This window comes from Dendrobium catenatum, unplaced genomic scaffold (assembly GCF_001605985.2).
Source record: "Dendrobium catenatum unplaced genomic scaffold, ASM160598v2 fragScaff_scaffold_976, whole genome shotgun sequence".
In the NCBI taxonomy this organism is placed as follows: domain Eukaryota; kingdom Viridiplantae; phylum Streptophyta; class Magnoliopsida; order Asparagales; family Orchidaceae; genus Dendrobium; species Dendrobium catenatum.
This window is the reverse complement of record NW_021319438.1, coordinates 810,417-826,975: the sequence shown is the minus strand read 5'-3', so window position 1 is coordinate 826,975 and position 16,559 is coordinate 810,417. Positions and strand designations below refer to the sequence as shown.

The window sequence follows — 16,559 nt, the reverse complement described above, 5'->3', positions numbered from 1 at the left end:
TATTATGCATGATGACCAGCCTGTTATTGTTGTTTAATGGTTTCTTCAATGTACCACTAATAGAACTTTGGATGCAAAAAAAAATGTGAAGGATGCAATTATGTTTTCAACATAATGTATCTTATAAAGTTGTAGGAGTCCATTCATTGAAAAAAGAAAAAAAAAATTATTCTCCCTTCATGATGTGGTGTCATTTCATTATGAAATTCAAGATTTATATATAAAATGATGTGTTGAAGTCCATTCATTGAAAAAAAAAAACAATTATTCTCCCTTCATGATGTGGTGTCATTTTATTGGGGTTGTCTTCTCCATTTCATTCCATGTTTAGTTTTAGGTACTTTATTTAATTACAAAATGAGTGCTTTTTCTCTATGCTTCTTTCCAATATAAATATGATTATATCACTCCAATTGAAAGTGGGAAAATAGTGCTCCAATTGTGAATGATTTCTTATTTGAAAAGATTCTTTATTTTTTTTTTCTATCCAAATACAATAATCAAGAAAAAAAATTGCACTTATATTCTGATCATTAAGAAAAGGTGCAGAAGAAGTGGTTCAACACATCTCTCATATTGTATCAAAGCTTTGGACATTCAAATCCATTCAAAAAGATCAAAAGAGCAAATATATATATATATATATATAAATTAAAGGAAGCTTTTGTATCTTGTGGTGATAAATAAATGCAATCATGCATTCTATGTGGTGTTGGCACTCACAATGGTGGGCTTTGTCTGAAGAATCAAAATCTTGTTGAGGTCTTTTTTCCGAAAAAGGATCTTCATGTTCTTTGCACCACAAATATTCTTGCACATGGAGTTAACTTACCTGTGCACATAGTGGTATTACATCAACTCAATATTTCAATAAAAAAAGATGTCTCTACTTGGAGTTTAATCAAGCTATAGTATTGCAGGCATGTTGCAAGAAAATTAGTTTTTTCATCATTCAACCTATGTTCAAACTGATCAACACACAACAACTCAACAATATAAACAAATCTTCAAACAAAATAATTCAACTTAGAAAAAAAAAAACAACTCAAACTCAATCTACAAACAAACTCAAACTCAATTTAAATAAAACTCAAACTCAATTCAACCCAAGCAAACAAACTCTTCAACTCTCAAACACAAGCTCTCAAACTCTCCATAATACATAACTCCCTACAACCATAATCGAAACTCTCCAACAGAACAACCTAATCTCCTTTCTCATGTACGAGCCCCTGCAAACAAACAAATAAAGATCAGTGCATTGCAAATAAATTGAATCAATAAAAAAATAATAAATATAGCTACTGCATATAGAACAAAGTACTAGAAGCATGTAAAAGCAACACAACTGTGCTAAAATAAAGAAACTAATGTCAAACCTCACAAATTTTATGGGCAACCTCGTTCATAGGAACTTGGTTGTAAGACCCACTTCCCGGCAACTTTCGTAGGAAGGCAGTAAGCCCGGCCTTAGGGGAAAGTTTTAGGTTAAATTGGCCTAACTCCTAAACCCCCAATTAAAACCCCCGGCCACTTCTAATAGAAGTCGTAAGTCCGAAATCTGAGGGAAGTGTTTAGGTGATAATACAAACCTATACCCCTCACTTGAGCATCATAGTCTATAGAATTAGGTTGTAAGACCCGCTTTCGGGCAACTTCTTACTAAAGTAGTAAGCCCCCACATTTTAGAAAATTTGCTAAATAAATAGTAATGATCCTAAACCTAAACAATCAAATTTAAACCTATGAGCATCTTAGTCTAAACGATTAAGTTGTAAGACCCGCTTTTCAGACTACTTCCTAAGGGAAGCCATAAGTACAACCGAAACATTAAAATTCTCGGGCATCCTAGTCTAAAGGGACTAGGTTGTAAGACCCACAACTCGGGCCGCTTAGCTTGCAGGGCTAGGTCATAAGACCCACTGTTGGGCAACTTCTAATTGAAGTCGTAAGCCCCAACATTTTAGGAAAATTACTAAATAAATTGTAATAAACCTAAAACCCAAACAATCAAATTTAATTCTATGGACATCTTAGTCTAAACGATTAACTTGTAAGACCTGCTTTTCAGGCTACTTCCTAAATTTCGCCCTCATTTTGTGAGGACTTTAAAATCTGGTTCTAGGTTTCCTGTTGGCGCAAGCACCTATGGTTAATTACCTCTCCCGATCACGAGAGAGCACTTTCGATTAAGGCTAGTCATTAAGTAGGTACGAAATACCTAGCATATAGTAGCAACATGTGAAATTTAGAAAATTTATTATTTTTATACTTAAAGCGGATGGTGGGGGGAATGATGATGAGCCCGATCAATATCTCATGGTTCCATCGTCCCGGGCCATCGTGGTCCCTAGTCTACTTAGTCATATGAGGTAGTTGACCCAACCTGACAGAAGGATCCTTATCGGCAGTCATGTGTTGCTTCGTCCAAGGGTACCTTGTAAACTTGGGGTGGATGCTTGTTAAAGGAGACAAATTTTAGTCAACCTTAGCTAACATAATGCTTTATCCCTTATTGAGTGCACCCTATGATTCATTACTTAAGAGGCTTTTAACCATTGGAGAACATACGGGCTTTAACCGTGACCGTGATATAGTGGTGCTATTTTGTAGCAAAACCACTCGGGTCAGAGAGCACATGCCACATCCCCATTGGAGATAAATCATTTGAGAATGAATCACAGTGATACATTCAATTATATATTTTGCTCTTTGTGAGCTGAAATTATTCTGAAATTTATCATCCTTACCAAACGTTTGCGGATGATGGATGAATTTTTTTTTCTTTAAGTTTTAAATAATAAATTTCATTTGAATATTTTATAATTTATTAGTATTTTGTCCTAGTATTTCATTTGAAATTTGGTGGTATTTTAAATGTTTGAGATCCCCTACGGTTGAGATTAGCTATCAACACGGCCATCATCAGGGGTAATTTTAGCATTTGAAAATATTTGTATTTCATAAGCATTTAGAAATATTTGAAGGTGTAGAATCCCCTCTGGTTGATATATACATTCAACACGACCATCATCGGGGATTAAATAACATTTATATTAGTCTTCTAAAATTTAATATGCATGCTTCTCGAGCTGACTTGCTTCTCAAGATGGTAGCACTCTTCTTGGGGCAGTCACTTGCTTCTCAATGCTGCTACACACATCTTAGAGGTGTCGACACCCTACTCGATGTTGCATATTGAAATTTAGAAAATTCATTTTTAATGCAAGAGGAGGGCATTTTAAATGTTTGAATATGATTATTTATGTAAATGATTTCCATTAGGATATGCACAAAATTTTATTTAGAGGCATACAAACGCCTTCTGTTCGCTTGTAAAAGTGGTGCGGATCCGGTGGCGTTTTAATTCTTTATTTATTTTATTTTATTATAGCCTTCAATATAGTGTGTCTTTCAATTGTACTTTGAATTTCATGAATGAGCATTCTCAAGTCTTCCTTAATAATTTTGTTGAAAAAGCTCATCTCATTTGTCATATTCCATCACAAAACAAATCTTGATATCAGCATGTATGTTGAAATTGATCCAAGGGTGGCTGATTTTTTTTGTTCATCGTTAACATCAACATAGGATTTTTATGAAGATAATAAATGCATCATTCCCTTGGCTATGATTACAATTATCTTTGATAATTATTTTTGCTAAATGATTTAAAGCCATATCATGAGCAATCTCATTAATCTTCTTGGAATGAAAGAGTGGAATTACAAGCTTAAATATGCTTAAAAAAAAATATTTAGTTTGAGTTCAAAATATTTCTCAAAAGTATTTTATTTGAGCTCAAAAAGAAATATTTCTAAATAATTTCATTTGAGTTTAACAAATCTTTCAATTTATTAAGTTTAGGTTCAAGAAATATTTCAAAATTATGTAATTTGAGTTCAACAAATCTCTCAAATTATTTAATTTGGTCTTTTAATCGTCAAAATTTTGGCAGTATCCCGGCGTCTCCCCCGCGTGGGGGAAAATTACGAAATATTGGGCCTCCTGCCACGCTAGAAAAAGTGTGTACGGTAGGTGCCCTCTTACGAGGACACCGCGGCCGTGTAAATTCTTTGTCCCCATCATGCCAGAGAAAGGCGTGTATGGGTTTTCAGTACCTGTTGCAAGAAAAATACAGTCATTTCCCTGCGAGCGGGTACTTATGAATATCCCCGTTTCGCCGTAGGTGTCGCATCGGGTTCCCATCGCACCACGCTAGAGAAAAGCTTGTATAGATGATTTTCCGGTGCGCCAAAAACGCCAAAAAAGAGATTTTAGAGTTTGGCGAATGATATACCTTGACAAGCTAGCGAGGCGATGGCGACAAAGATTTGCGGCAAAGGGCTGAATATATATATATTTTTTTGAGTTTATATTTCTTTTTTTAATTTTATATAAATATAAAGAGAAAGGTTAAGAGAATTCGATGTTTGGTGTAATGATGATTTGGAGTTGGGTTTGGTAAGTAATAAGATGTGGCTTTGTATAAATAGAGAAGTAGTGAGGTTGGTTTTGAATGAAGATGATCAGGGGCGGAACTGTTCGGTCGGGGCAATTGCCTCCCTTAATTTTTTTTTAAGAAAGGTATTTAAGTAAGTTAACCAGCCGAAACATATTATGTTGCCCCTTTTGCCCTAACCAGCCGAAACAACTCAAAAACAGCGAACCTGCAGCGAACGCTCAAGACGGCGGGCGACTCGGCGAGAGGGAAGGCTTCGTCAGTTCGTCACTTCGTCGCAGTTGATTCGCGCAAGACGGCGAGAGGGAAGTTCCCTCAGGGAAGAGTCCGTTCCGACTTCAGTCTTTGAAGATTCTTTCGTCACTTCGTAGAAATATCCCTCAGGGAAGAGTCCGTTCCGACTTCCAACGTCGTTCGTGATTCGCGACTGCCTCCAGCATCGGGAGATCTAGGTCAGTTTTGATTTTTGAACGCATTGATTGATAATGAGAAGCGTTTTTGTCTTTTTGATCTTCTTTGGTTAGGGAAGAGAGCAAATGGAATTAAATATGGCTGAAATTTTAGTTGTAAGAATCTGAATAGGATAGGGCATTTACACGTTTTAATTTTTGCTAAGATGAGATCACATCTACTCCAAGAAAATATGATTCTAAACCTACAAAGCAGATGTTAATTTTTTCTATTAACACATTGTTGAATGAAACAGAGCTCTGTTCATTGCTTGGGTTTAAACTTTAAAGCTCTGTTCATTTCTCCTTTTTTTATCAGTTAAAATTGCCAACTTTAGATTTGATGGAAGATGATGATATTAGGGAAGATGAAGATTACTATATTTTATTTGAAATTTAGTCAATTTTTGTGTAATTTTAAGTTTGATTTCGTTTTAAGGGAGATTTTATTTTAATGTCCAACAAATCATTATAAAATTTAGCAACTTCAAGCTTATTGTTCATTTTTGCATAAGCTAGACATAAAATATATTCTTGCTATTTTGTCTATCATATTGGGCATTACGAATGAGTTATCACAATCATTGCAAAGAAAAGATCAAGACATTGAAAATGCTATGAAATTGGTTCAAATTTCCCTGTAGAAGATGGAAGTGCAAGTGCTGTAGGAGGCTTTTGGGTGAGTTGGAGTTGGAGAACTTTGGATGTAATGGCTGAATAGAGTGGAGCGGCTTGCTGTAGTTTGTAGTTGAGTTGGGGCGTAAGTAATAAAATAAATTCCTCACTTTGTAAATGGAAAGGAATGAGTAAGAGAAATTAGATTTCCCCTCTTCTGCTAGGTGTCTGAATTTTGGAAGATATGAGTAGTGGATTGGCTTGTAGAAGGACATGTACAAGAGCAGTTCGGTTACAAGAAGACACGTAGATGATAGCTGGCATTCTAATAATTCTCTAGGTGTAAATGTACATGCATAAGTTGATGAGATACTCTCATATTATATCTACATACAGATACTAACAAAACTCTTAGTAATATATAAAGCTTATCATTCTAAATTTAAATATCTAACTAAATAGCTATAGTTATATTAATAGTACTATAATAATGTATTAATTATAACATTATATTATTTTACAGCAATATAGAAAAGCAATAAAACACTATTACATAATCTATTTCTTCACTCTTTTTTTTTCTTATATATATATAATGATTTTTTTTTATACCTCATATGCCGGATCTTGCATTTCAATTATCACACATCGCAATTTACGTGTCGTCATCGCCTCGCATGCAAGCAAATTTTTATATTTTCGCACATGTAAGGATCCATGCAATATGATAGTCATTTTCTAGTATTTTCAACGTTCCGAATATAACGAAGAAATTCATTTTGCAAACGGACGATGCTTGGGCAATATCGAGTATGTCCGTAGTTCGTCGATTTCAATCGCTTTTGTTCAATTTGATTGCGCGGGATTTCTCTTTAGTTAAATTCGATGCTCTAAACTCATCACAAAGCTTGTTTGATGTCATTTGGATAGTGTTTTGCTAGCGTCGCATCCGTTAACACATTGTCGTTCGATCGAGTCACATACGAACAACTTGTATTTGGTATATTTGATGTCCTGAATGCATCGATATGATCCATTTTGTAATCAGACAAAGCTTTAATCATTTCATCCTGATTAAGACAATTCGATCTTCATTCTGAGTGATATCTTATTTATCAATATTGATTAGCATCTCATTTTCTCGCATTAACCATGCCACATAAGTTGAGGTCAACAAGGGCCACTTAGCTTACAGGGCTAGGTCATAAGACCCTCCGTTAGTCAACTTCTAAGAAAGTCATAAGACCTATCCAACCGAAATTCTTCGGGCTAGCTCTAAAAGAGGCCATAAGTCCCACTATCAGGGCAATTCCTAATTGGAGCCATAAGCCCCTTAACCGTTGGACAACTCCTAATTGAAGTTATAAGCCCCAAAATAAATAAATTAATGGGCAACTTCTAAGGAAGTAGTAAGCCCCAACTCAAATTAAATTAAAACTAAAATCAATATCTAACCACTTTAGTCTACTCGGGATCCCTAAGAGGAGGCAACCCATGCCTGCTAATCATATTCCCTAGATACTACGGTCAATGATTATTAGTGTTGGTAGACTGAAATTTATGGTATACCCGGGTCGACGGAACCATGGGAATCTTGATCGGGTTTACCTCCATCTTCCCACCATTTGAGACTAAATTACCTAAAATATATTCATCCTTAATCGAGAGTTCTCTCTTACATAGTAAGAGGGGTAATTAACTATGAGTGCTTGCGCTCATAGGAAGTAAGAACCCCAGATCTATAAACCCTGACACTACCCTCAGGGGAAATCTGGTTAATTTCAATCTGACTTAAGGGAAAGGGAATCCTATGGCTGTAAAGCGGGATTCGTGCATTCGTGCCATTTTTCTCGAGCCAACAATTAATTTGGATTCATACCGGGTAGGTGTACTATGGAAGCCATACATTTATTGAGATGTTTGATGGAGAAATAGAAAGAGAATAAGGAGGATATATATGATATTTATTGATTTAGAGAAAATATATGATAAAGTTGCATGAGAAGTACAAAAGAGAGTACTTAAAAATAAATGAGTTAATATCGGTAATATTCAAATCATTAAAAATATGTATGTAGTAGCTATTATTTGTGTTCAAACACAAAGTGGTTTTATTAAGTATTTTCCTATTTTGGTTAGATTACGTCAAGGATCAACCTTAAGCCCATATCTTTTTTACTTTAGTCATGGATGTTCTCACTATACATTTGCAAGGAGATTTACTTTGGTGTATGCTTTTAGCTGATGATATTTTTCTTGTTGATAAGTCTAGAGAGAGAGTTGAAGGTAAACTTGAATTATGGAGGTCAACTTTTGAGTCTAAAGGTTTTCGCTTGAGTAAATCTATATATGGAGTGCAATTTTAGTAGTAATAGACCTAGCGAGGGATTGTGACTTTAGGCGATCAAGTCATTATTAAGAGTACACGTTTTAGATATATTGGATTTATTATTCAAAGTGGTGGTGAAATAGATGGGGATATTATCAGTAGAATTCAAGTTGGAATGTTGAAGTGGAGGAATGCATCAGGCTTGTTGTGTGATAGAAAAATTCCCCTCAAATTTAAGGGAAACTTCTATTAGATGGTGGTGAGACCTGCAATGCTTTATGGTGCCAAATATTGGCCATTAAAACAATCATAATACTACATTTAGTGTTATAAATATAAGGATGCTCATGTGGATGAGTGGCTTTACCCTTAGAGATGGGATACATAGTGAGCATATATGTGAAAAGGTTGGAATAACTCCAGCGGAAAATAAGATTAGAGAGCGTCGCCTTAAATGGTTTGGTCAGATAAAATGATGACCTTTCGATGACCCGGTTAAGATAGTAGAGGTATTATATTTGACTTATGTTAAGAAAGGTATATGTAGACATAAAAATTCTTAATTAGAAAGTATTATAAATGATATTTCTTTATTAGATTTAAATGAGAATTTGATTTTTAACATGACACAATGGAGAAAAAGGATTCATGTAGTCAAACCCACTTAGTGGGATAAAAGCTTGATGTTGTTGTTGTTGTTGTTGTTGATTGGAGACGTCAGATCTTAATTAATCATTTTTTAATGCTTTTATTCATGTTTGTATGCTCTCATTTTATGTTGCGATTTATTTCAAAAATTAGGGAATCTTATGGTATTTAGATACCTTCGTTGTCATTATTTGATGTTAAATCTTTTGTTTTTTATAAACAAATTTTAGGTTGGAATGTGTAAGCTTTATGTTTTAGATATTGGAGTCTTTTAGTATTATATTAAATTAGGATTTATTGTTTGTAGGACTTTTGAGCTTAGTCCTTGAGGTGTGATTGGTTGAACATCTTTTAGCTTTGGACCTTATGTCACTTTCCTAGAGATAAGTAGCTGTTATTTATTTTGTTGCAAACTTATCCTTCTTTGTTAGGGGCATAATCTGCGAAATTTATATTATAATATTTTTTATAAGTATTTAGGTTGTTAGTTCTATTACCAATAATTGTTAGTATTGAGCATTTTAGGGATCTTATTTATTTTTCACATTAAAATCATCATGTAGTGGAAATAATATTAACTTGATTTGTTAATACACGAGTTGTTAGCATTTAAATAGTTCATGCTGTTTAAATAGTTCATGCTGTAGAAAGGTTTAACATATACTTATTAGCTTTAATTAATGTTGTACATAATACGTTTGTTATAAGTCATTTTGATTTTATAAATTATAAATTGTTATGTTGATTTATATAATACCTTTTTTTTTTGTAAAACACTCGCACTATATGATTGTATGTATGTCGGTAGAATCTTATTGGTTTTTTGTTAGTCGGGATCGATGGGCCCCAGAGTGATCACTTTGCAGAAAATCACTGGATTTTCTTGGGTTGGTGCTTGCCTTTCCAGTTATAGGTATATGATAAACCGATAATAATTATATATGCAATAAAATATAAGTGGAATATGAATTAGAAATAAGATATGGCTTACAAGTCATTGTGAGATACATGGATACCTAGTGTGATGCATAAAAAAAAAATAAAAATAAATAATAAGTAGGCATCCACAACCATTTGATATATATATTTAAGAACAAAATTTGGACCATTTCTCGATTTATGCGTGTCATTCTTGCACAGGGGCCATGCTAGCCATTTGACATATATTCATGCATATTAGAAGATGCATATCTCAACAGTTTTTTATATAGTGATTATGGATTACTACTCCCCTCTTTTGATTGTTCATTTTTTATGCCACGTTCTTTTGTCGTTTAATGCTTTGATATATAGTAATTACTCACTGAGTTTGATTTATCAAACTCACATGTTGTCTTTTTCAACAGGTCCTATAGACGTGTGTTTGGTGGAACGCCGTCTTAGGAGCAGGGTTACTAGCAGTAGCCTATTTTTTTGGTATTTGCTATTTCGTAGTAGTTTATTATCTATGTGTTGGGTAGTTTCTTTCCTATTATTAATTATGTTCTATTTATATTCTTGTTGTCTTGTATCTCATGCATGGAAACACAAATGGTACAACATTATATATATATATATATATATCATGTTGTATCATTTGTGTGTGCATGTTTTCTTTGTGAATACTAAACATATTTTCTTATCTATTCAGCACATCCTGTGTTGTCTAGGTGTATTGCCTTTCTGACTTGGGTGTGATATGTGTTATATCTAATACATACACTCTCATAATCGGGTCATAGAAAGACCAACATTTTATGTGTATTGCCTTTCCATTTAAGACGGCTCTCTCTAATCTTATCATCCTTTGGAGCAGCTCCAACATTTTCACATATATACTTAGGGGTGTCAATATTTGACACGACCCAAAAACCCAACTCGAACCTGAGCCGAAAATTTCAGATTTGGGTCAACCCAGACCAAAAACGGGACGGGTTCGGGGTTTAAGAAATCGACTAGTTTCAAAAATTAGGTCGGCTTCGGATTGAACCGATAACCCGAAATTGACCCGTTTTGACTTGGTACCTCGAGATTGACCCAATTTAAACCCAAAAAATTGGAGATTAACCCATTTTTTAACAAAAAAACTAGCAATTTTTTATAGGCTCTGGGTTATTCGGGTCGTGTCGGGTTGACATGGACCCGAAGCAGGTCATATTTGGGTCTGAAAAACTGACATGTTTACAAAAACGGGTCAAGTTCAGGTTGACTCAAATAGTGCTGGGTTAGTTCTAGGTTCGACCCAAACCTAACCTGTGACCTAAAATTGACACACCTATATAAACTTGTTTCACATAATAAGAATAAAGTAACTCATTCACCTGAGCATCATCGTTAGCGCTGCAAGCGAACAAAGCGGGACGAACCACTCTTTGCTTGGTTTGATTAAAGCTCGTTTGTGATCGTTTAATTAACTAAATAAATAAACTTTAATAATATTTTAAAGAGTCGATCATTAAATAAACAAGCTTGAACACTAATGTGTTCGACTCATTTATGTTCATGAACAATATCATTTGAAGCTCGTGAACAAGCTAGACATTAAGCTCGATAAGAAGCTCGATTCGTGAAAAAATTGTTCATGAACAAAAATAAGATGAATCATAGATCGTTTGTTCGTGAATGAGCTCATTTGGTAGCTTGAAAACACTAGTTATATATATTCATGTACTTGCTCATTTGATAGCTCAAGAATACTAATTAGATATGTTCATGAATGTGCTTGTTTGATAGTTTAAAAATTTCGCAAAATATGATCACAAACATTCCTCGTTAAGGCTTGTTTGTTTAAAGCTCGATAAATACTAAACGATTTGAACATGAACCAAATATGAACATCCATTAATTTAAACGAACCAAATATGAACTCTAACAATAAATCTTGAATCAAACACGAACTACACTTGAAGAAGCTAATAATAAAATGAACTCAAATATGAACACTCACATACTCGACTAGGCTCGGTTAGTTTGCAACCCTAATCATCGTCTCCGTAACACTTAATTTTATGCTTCTATTTTAATACCAACATTCTGCACTATAAAAACATTGTAGGTCTTACCATCTTATTAAATTTTGCCGTTTAAGGGAGGGATACTTTTCAATCACAAAACTTGCTCGAAGTATTCAAATCATGCTTATCATATATTAAGATTATATTTCAGTATTAATTAGTAAAGTATTAAATCAATGAAACATAATCAAATTTAGTTAACATATAATTTCTAAGTATAGTTATAATATTAATAATTAATTATGTGATAAATGTAAATTTTTTTATTGTCCAATCAACTAATTATTTTTCAGATTTATTTTATAAAGAAGTATGATAATCATCAAAGTTAATAGATGAAGCACCGATTAATAAAATTTAAATAAAAACATAAACAAATTATTTGTTGCAGTTAGAATAAGCCGTTTAATTTCACCTAAGACACTCACATAAAAAGAGAAGAAGAAGAGCGGGAGAGAGAGTGAGGGAGAAAGAGATGGCAGCGGAGAGGTGATCATAGCGAAAATGGAGTTTGGACAACGGTGTGCTTCTCTGCCATTGTCTATCCAGACCTGTAATTTCCCTTTTATTTGGTCTTCGTTTATGCTCTTCCTATTGCCTTAGGCCTTTCTAGGGTTTGCTTTTCCTCGTTGCCATTTCTTCGTTTATGCTTCGGCTTCGCGTGCTTTGCATGAAGTAGCGTTTTGAAGGAGTCCCGAAGTTTCGTCGCTTCCTTCGACAACGTCGGATCGGAACCTAAATCCCGTAAATTTTCCGAACCATCGGATTTACTAAATCCGGTATTCAATGCAAAACTGAGAAGGAACGTGATTTAAGATTCTGTAGGATTTAAAGTTGTCATTTTTGATGTTTGGCAGGATTTAGGCTAAATCCCGCTCAAATCCTGCATCCAAGCAATCCGATAGTGTTATGTTGTTTGCTATCTGGAGTAATATTATATTGTTTGAATTCAAACGTTCCACACAAATGGAGAACAAAATCAGAACAAAATCTTACCTTTTTTTATTTTTGAGAATTTGAGGGCTATTAGAATTTTATAAAGTGAATAATCTGATAATTTTCTAAGGCTAATTATTTCAGTCTATTAATTTATATGAACTCTAACTTGCTTTTGTTGTAATTTTCAAGAGTTATATGAAATTCTGCTAAAAAATAGTCATTGAATATTCAATTTTAATCTAAATAAATAATAATCTTTAAAGAAGACTCACACCAAAAGTTACTGTTAGAGTCCCTATGGGTCCGGTGATCATGTCTAAATTGTTCTCCTGAGTAACTTTAACCAGACAAGTTCAAATGTTCTCTAATGACTAAGTTTATGATTTGTAAGCTGTTAGTTGTACTTGATAGGGCATGAAGATTTTTTTTAGTGAAGACTGACTTAATGATGGCCCTTTTGGCAATACTTTCCCCTAGAAATATAAACTTCTCTTAGGTAATGTAACTCGTGGTATTTTATAAGGATCCTTCAATTAGGTTAGATCAATTACCTCTTTTAACTAAGTAGAGCAAGGGCCATGGTAACCTGAGATAGCAAAATAGTAGGATGTTGATCGGGTTTTTTATTATTTTTCCTTCATTTACATTGACCCATTGGTGATCTTTCTTTCCCCAATTCAAATAGGTGTTTTTGAAGCAAAGCATCATACAAAGTGTATAGACTTGAATTAATCAAAATTTTCCTTTTGTGATCAAAATGAAAACTTAACTATAGGGTTTTGTGTTAAAAAAATAAAATAAAAAAAACATAAAAAAAACTATAGGGTTTTGTGTTCATTTGAAGCCTCAAATTAGGAATATGCAAGTTCTTGTAAGAGGATAAAATTTATGGATAGTGCTTTTTCTACACTATCTAATCTGCCTCCTTAAAAACAACTTGAATACGAACTCTTTTATATATAATATAGTTTGAGTGCCTGAGTGGGCATCTTTCGGAGGCTTTAACAAAATAATTCAAAAAATAAACTCAATTCAAAACTTTGAACTTAAAAAGATCTTTGATAAATTTTTTAATGAAACAAAATAATTATAAAAAGAATAAATAAGTATATATAAAATGATCCCCAACTATATTAAAAGATCATTATAGTCCCTCAACTTTTTGAAGAGGAGCCAAAGTAGTCCCACCATGGGACTATTTTGATTCCTTTTTAAGGACTTAGGGATCAAAATGGTCCTTCAATATTATTGAAGATCATTTTAGTCACTCTCTCTCTCTCTCTCTCTCTCTCTCTCTATATATATATATATATATATAATTCCAAAATCAAGTTAATTCAAAACTTAGAACTAAAAATTATTTTATATAAAAATTATGCTAAAAAAAACTAAATAATATTACATTTCCAAAAATATAGAAAAAAATAAAAAAGTTAAACAAAAAAATCATATGGAAGGACATGGCCACTGGCTAGGCTCCCAATTCAAAATTGGCGGTGGGCAAGCCCACCACTTTTTTTGTTTTTGGAAAATTCTAATTTCTCTCAAAATTTTGGTAACTTCTACAATGCCCTTGGTTCTCTTAAACAAAAGCTAACCTTTGGCAGGAGCCAAATCACGCAAATTTTGGGTGAGGGTGATTTGGCTACTTAAAATATATTTTTTGGTAGCTCACCTCCTAAACGAATTTGGAGGGGAGTTATTTAAAAAAAAACCTAGTTGTGGCATTCATGATTTTGAGAAATTTTAATGATCCATTGATTATCAATTAAATGCATTAAAATATTTTAGTTGTTGATCATTCCTATTGTCTTAGATAAGTTTACACAATATAATCGGGAGCTTTTTTGGTTATAAAGAAGTAGACCTACTAATAAAATTTGAAGGAGAATAATCATGTCTTTTAAAAGAACAGTCCTTTAAGATTACTGTCCTTTTTGATGCATATATATATATATATATATATATATATATATATTGCGGTGTAGCTTTGCAAGTGAGTATTATTTGTCCTTTATGATTTGCTTTAGTTTTTTTTTTTCTCACTTTATGTTAGCTAACTACTAAAATTTTGGACTATTTATGCTCTGAAAATCTCCACTGTATTTTGTAGGCCTGCTCCCATTTACTCTTATGTTTAGTTTTTATTTTTAAGCTTATCAAGTCCTTGCATCCCATCTCTTATTGGATACTTTATCGGTTTTTTTTTTGTTCTTTGATCAACTGGTTCGTTTTTTTCTCATACTGTGAGATCATATGTTATTATTTTTGCAATCATTTTGCTAAGGTTCTTCATTATTTTCTTTATAGATGTTTAACCTGATCTCAGCTATTGAAGAGTTGAGTGGGATCCCCTCTAAAGACATTACTAAGTTGCTGAAAGAGACTGACACTTTCACCATTCAATTCAATGATTCAAGAGGATGCTCTAGACAAGTTAGTTTATATTTCCCTTCAATAACTTTAGTTGTTCTTGTATTATTAGTCATTCTCAATTTCTTTATTATATTGTTTCCTATTCAGATTGATATAGAGGGCCTGGCTTCTTCTCTACCGTTGCACGTTATTGCAGTACTCTTGTCAAATGGTCGCGAAAATTTTTTACATTTGCTTCAGAGTATTCGGCTTCTGTATAGCTTTTCTGACCTTGCAACTCGTCATTCCAGACTTGAGCAGGTATTCTTTCTTACTAAGTTTTACTATTAATAAATATGCATGGACATACATTCACTCAACCCCAGAAATTCGGTCAAATTATTTGAGATATAAACAAAATAAATGTACAAATATGAATACGTCGATGTTTTAAAAAGAGAAAGCATGAAGTGAAATGTTTGACCCATTTGTGGAATGAAACTTTAGCTTCATCATTTTAAATTTATATTTTTAATATATATATTTAAATAAATTATAAAAATATAAATTTTCATACTTCACAATTTTTTTACTATTTTCAATTAGTCTCGAGAATGTAATACATATCAAATTTTTTCATGAAATGAACAGGAAGTTAGGTGTGTAATATCTGTCCTGAAATAATATTCTTATAATAAATACGTGAAAGAAAATGGTAGGAGAGTAAGAAAAAAAAAAGATGTATAATTCTCCTCTTTGTTGCCCAATATATAGAGGTTTATTAGGGTAAAATAAGGGAAGAAATAAACATATTTTAGCAATGAAAAAATCTAAATAATGCAATAGATTTTTTTTGATATATAAGATACCTAGAAATCAAACACAAGATTGCTCCAAATCAGCCGCCTATCATACATGTCCATTACTCCATTTTGATCGCAAGCAAAAACGGGAGCTCGCTGTATCTCTCTTATACGCGGTTCTTCGGCCAAATCCTTTGGGAGAGAGAGTTAAAAAAACGCATGTGCGAGAACCCAAAAAACAGCGGGTCGGGTCAGCGTCTTTTCTTCCTGCTACGTGGCGCTAATACATTGGTGACCGAACGTAGAGGAACATACGTTCACCGGACCAAATAAAAGTTCCACCAGTACAGGAAAGTCAGTTTTTTTTTTTGTTGTGGAAAAATCTGACGCAAAAAAAAAGGCTAAATTCGTCGCAAATTTCAGTGTGTGGCGGATTAAGTTTGTGGAAGATTTGCGACATAATAAATTTTGATGGTAAAAAAGTTGTGTTGCAAATGTATTTACGACGTAACGAATCTATCGCAAATAATTCATGCGGATTTACAACAGAATCGATTTCGAGAAAACTACGCCTTCGTTTTAATTACCCGACACAAATCTCATCGCAAATTACGATGGATTTGTAACAGATTTGTGGCGGAAATGCTGTTGTAAATTATGACGGAAATATTGCCACAATGTGCGATGGACTATTCCATCACAAAATACGATACACGTTCGTTGTTTCTGTGTCACCACAAATCTGCCTGAACCCTATAACATTTATAAAAAAAAGCACCTACAATCAAATATTGAGCTTTTGAGCAATAACAATTCAAGTAGTTTAAAAGCAGTAATTAATAATGCTAATATTTTAATAAACAATGCTAAAATAAATGAAAGAAACATATTTTTGTACAATCACAAACCAATTGGTCAAATAGACAATTACATTCCAATGGATCTACAATTTTTATAATACTGCTA

The 16,559-nt window shown here is 33.3% G+C and overlaps 1 protein-coding gene across 1 annotated transcript in view; it reads left to right on the top strand.

Moving 5' to 3' along the window:
* Positions 1–4,613: 4,613 nt before the first annotated feature.
* The window catches only part of LOC110101630 (nodulin homeobox), a 52,990-nt gene continuing 41,044 nt past the window's right edge, over positions 4,614–16,559 (top strand). Inside the window, exons 1-3 of the mRNA XM_028697613.1 lie at positions 4,614–4,914; positions 14,746–14,871; positions 14,959–15,111. Coding sequence (XP_028553446.1) covers positions 14,746–14,871; positions 14,959–15,111 — 279 coding nt within the window. The 5' untranslated portion in view covers positions 4,614–4,914. The remainder of the gene's footprint in view (positions 4,915–14,745; positions 14,872–14,958; positions 15,112–16,559) is intronic.